At 48.1% G+C, this 3,950-nt stretch overlaps 1 protein-coding gene across 1 annotated transcript in view; it reads left to right on the top strand.

The window, feature by feature from the left end:
• The first annotated feature begins 1,703 nt into the window (after positions 1 to 1,703).
• Positions 1,704 to 3,950, top strand: part of LOC119291372 (CASP-like protein 2U2) — a 4,940-nt gene continuing 2,693 nt past the window's right edge. Inside the window, exons 1-2 of the mRNA XM_037570126.1 lie at positions 1,704 to 2,060; positions 3,694 to 3,826. Coding sequence (XP_037426023.1) covers positions 1,816 to 2,060; positions 3,694 to 3,826 — 378 coding nt within the window. The 5' untranslated portion in view covers positions 1,704 to 1,815. The remainder of the gene's footprint in view (positions 2,061 to 3,693; positions 3,827 to 3,950) is intronic.

Below are 3,950 nucleotides of genomic sequence, written 5' to 3'. Positions count from 1 at the left end.
AAATACGATCATAGTGCCCCTTAGTTGATGATATAAAGTTGCTTGTAAATGTATATAAAACATCCAAGATTAAAAATATAAATAACATCGAACAATAAAAAATTATAGATACATTGGAGACGTATCAAGCATCCCCAAGCTTAATTCCTGCTCGTCCTCGAGTAGGTAAATGATAAAAACAAATTTTTTGATGTGAAATGCTACCTAACATATTCATCATATATTCTTTTCTTTGTAGCATGGACATTTGGACTTGAATGATTCAAAGCAATAGTCTATAATTTGACATGGAAACATCAATACTCAAGCATATCAACAAGCAACTATGTCTTTCAAAATATCAATGCTAAAGAAAGTTATTCCGAGCCCATTATGCTCAATCATTGATCCATTCATGAAACACACTCAAATATTAACTACACCCAATGCACAAGTATGACAATAGTGTTCCCTAGTTGGTGCTTTATAAGAGAAGATGGTGACTCAACATAAAAATAAATAGATAGACCCTTCGCAGAGGGAAGCAGAGATTTGTAGAGGTGCCAGAGCTCATAGCTTAAGGGGGTTTCCCCCCTTCTGTGGCTCCCTCTCCCCCTCCTCCAACATATATATACTTGAGGTATTGGCACCTTTTGGATATACAAGTTTTGGAGCCTCCTCTAGTTCTGTAGTCTAGTTCTGGTTGTTTCAATTAGAGCTAGATCTAGTTTCTCTAATCCTCATAATTATAAGCCAAGTATGGTTCTAATCTCCTCCCTCTGATTCTCTAGCGACGATTAGCTTCGTGTGGCGAAGCGCTGCCGGAACATGAAGACAGTATGCTTGCAATCTATGGAGAGATCGTTCATCTATGTCATAGAATGGTGCTGGGAGTACGCTATGCAAGAGGTTCTCACCACAGCCGGAAAGCCATGCCGCCGACCGTGTACACCGGGTGGTCAATGCTTGGGGCTCCGAGCACCATTCTATGACATCACTGATGACGTTTTTAGAGATTCTGTCTAGTTTAAACAAAGATTTACCACACGGTAAATCTTCACAAAGATCTACATGTCATCATGTGGTTGACTCCTTCTGAATGTTATACTGGTATTTGGGTAGAATTCCTGTGTGATTTCCTGTAGATTTTTGGCTGGACCCACACGCCAGTATGCTCGGTGTACCCTGCTTTCTGTGATGCTAACACGGTTGGGGTCATTGTGGCTAGTTGAGTAATGTGATGCGGCGAGAGTGACTTTTGTTTATTGGCTTTGGGCCTCCGTTTCTAAACATTTTCTCTTAATCAATGAAAATGAATATTCTTTTGCCTGTTTTAAGAAAAAGTTCATCTTGCCTGTGTTTTTTTCTTCCATGTCGGTCGTTGTAGGTGTGCCCAAGTGTCGAATTCGGCCCCCTAAAAAAAAGTGTCGGATTCGGCGTCAAAAGGGCTGTGTCTCAGGATAAATATTAGCCAAATAATTGTAGTTTTACATGTAGTAAGGGCTCGGAAGTTGTGGTTCTGCCAAATTATTCAAATGCAAAAATTACTAAAATGCACATATTCTCACTTAAGTCAAACCATGCACACGTTTGATTTGATCCCAACGATTAAATTCACACATCCGGACGGCCCTCCAATGGCGCCGGGTTGGTGGAGTGCGCCTAGCCGAGACGCTGCACATTTACGCTCCTCTGCTTCGTCTGCCTCTGCCCACTTTAAATACCTCCGCTCCCCGGCCCGTAGCGTAGTAGTACGCATCAGCCCTCCCTTCCCTCGAGGCCTCAGTAGTTAGCCACCAGCCACTGAACACTACCAGGAGGGATCAGAAGGCTACCATGAGGCAAGGAGGGGGCGGAGGCGACGGGGTGAGCCCCGGCAATGTCCCGGTGTGCTACTACGGCGCGGGCGGGCGAGTCTCGGCCACCCTGGAGCGGCGGGTGCGCGCCGCCGAGGTGCTCCTGCGGTGCGCGGCGTGCGGCCTGGCCGTGCTCGCCGCCGCCCTCCTCGGCGCCGACCGCCAGTCCCGCACCTTCTTCTCCATCCAGAAGGTCGCCCGGTACACCGACATGCAGTCCCTCGTGTAAGCAACACCTATCTTAATTTCCTCTCAGTTAGTAGCATGCAGTAGTAGTAAATCAAATCAACCTGCTCTATCTGCATGCGGCCACTAAAAAATCCCCTCTCGGCCGTGCACGGCTCACTGTCTCACCAGTCACGGCTAGTCGCTGTCTCACTAGTCACGGCTCTCCGCCACTAAAATTTCTCCTCTCGACTAGTCACGGCTCACTCAGGCTGTGAATCAGCGCAGCAGCAAAGAAGCGGATCTTCACAAAATTTCCATTTTTCCTTTTTGCACGAAAGTAGCCACTGGTACGGTACGGGTGTTCACATTGCGGCAGTGTTCCAGCGGTGCTATATGTCGCGGAACCATCGTTCACTCGCCGTCGCCGATGGGATCGATCGAGCGAGCCCATTATTCTAGCTAAGAATCTTTCTACTACTGGTTTTCACACAACGAGCATGTACCTCACCTTGTGGCGTTGAGTAGCCGGCCACGCACTAGCCACTCGGCCAATGTCCTAGTACGACTTCCTTTATGAGCTCAGTTATAGTAATCTTCCTTCCCCACAGATGTTTTTCATAGAAATCTTCCTTAATTTGGCCGGGAAGCGATCAGATTAGCCACCAGCCCAACATAGTATCAGCAGTTTATCAGATAGTGCAACACGCAGGAGCAAATTAAACCATCGACGAGGACGATGTTACGGTGATAACGAGACGATTGACTGCAGGAGTAGCTAGCTGCTAGCAGAGCAACCACCACGACCAACTACCCAGAGACGAGACGAGACGTACGTCGTCACGGAGGAAACAAGCGCTTAAAGGCTATTTTATCCCCCTGTCGGGGCCAACGGCCCATCCCCCATATGTGCCGGTGCCAGCGCTGCCTCCCCGCCTCGCTGCGTGGCCGCACCGGGGAAGGCTCTGCCTGCATGCTTGTAGACGGGCAGGCAGACCTGGCCGCGAAACTCCATTGAAAATTAATGGCGCGTACGTACGCATGCCGGTGATGGCATCGCAGGGAGGTGAATCGGGTTGGAGGAGGAGAACGATCGACAAGTGTGAAGTGTGCTCACAGTAGCAGCCATCGTCGCACCCACCACGTGGTGCAGTGCAGTGCAGTGCTCAATGGTTACTTAGATCATTTATGGGGGCGCGTAGGGCGTACACTGACCGCATGAACCTACCTACTACCCCTCGCCTACCGGCGATCACGGAAGAGGCGCATCTACGATTTTACTGCATCTGAAACGGGTTTATTTTTACTGTACCAATAATTCATGGTGTTCTTTTATCAGTGGAGAAAATTAAAGGATTTGTTGCAAATGCGAGTGATACAGTGCTCCATGATCAGCGATTCAGGATGTTTGGCAGCCATTTATGGTCGGCATTGAAGCCATCAGATGTGTGTGTGTGCGTTTGCATCGCCCACTTCAAAAAACCTTCATTGTTTCTCTCCACATTTAACACCTCTAGCTCCACAAGCTAGCTAGCAGGACCATCCTCACTCACAGTGGACCAACACATAATGTGCCAAGTAGTACAATTGAAAAGCTAACCCAGGACATCAAGGCTGTAACATGCACAAGTAATTCTGTAGGCCAACATGAAGCACCGCACACAGTGGTTTGATCACTTGTCTTTGGATGCAGGATCTTGGTGATAGCAAGTGGAATGGTCGCCTGTTACAGCCTGCTGCAGGGCGCGAGGTGCCTGGTGAGTATTATCAGGGGTGGCATCCTTCTCAACAGGCCCTTGGCATGGGCGATCTTCTCCTGTGATCAGGCAAGTTACTAGTGGTTGTTGTCGCCATCAGCTTTTCTTGTCATTTGTTTGCTTTTGTTAGCATACATACATCATGTTTGTCTCCTTGCTTTCACTATCAGTGAGTGGCTTTCGGCTATCACGG

The sequence above is a fragment of the Triticum dicoccoides genome, chromosome 4B (assembly GCF_002162155.2).
Source record: "Triticum dicoccoides isolate Atlit2015 ecotype Zavitan chromosome 4B, WEW_v2.0, whole genome shotgun sequence".
Classification (NCBI taxonomy): Eukaryota; Viridiplantae; Streptophyta; class Magnoliopsida; order Poales; family Poaceae; genus Triticum; species Triticum dicoccoides.
This window is presented reverse-complemented; position numbering and strand designations above follow the sequence as displayed.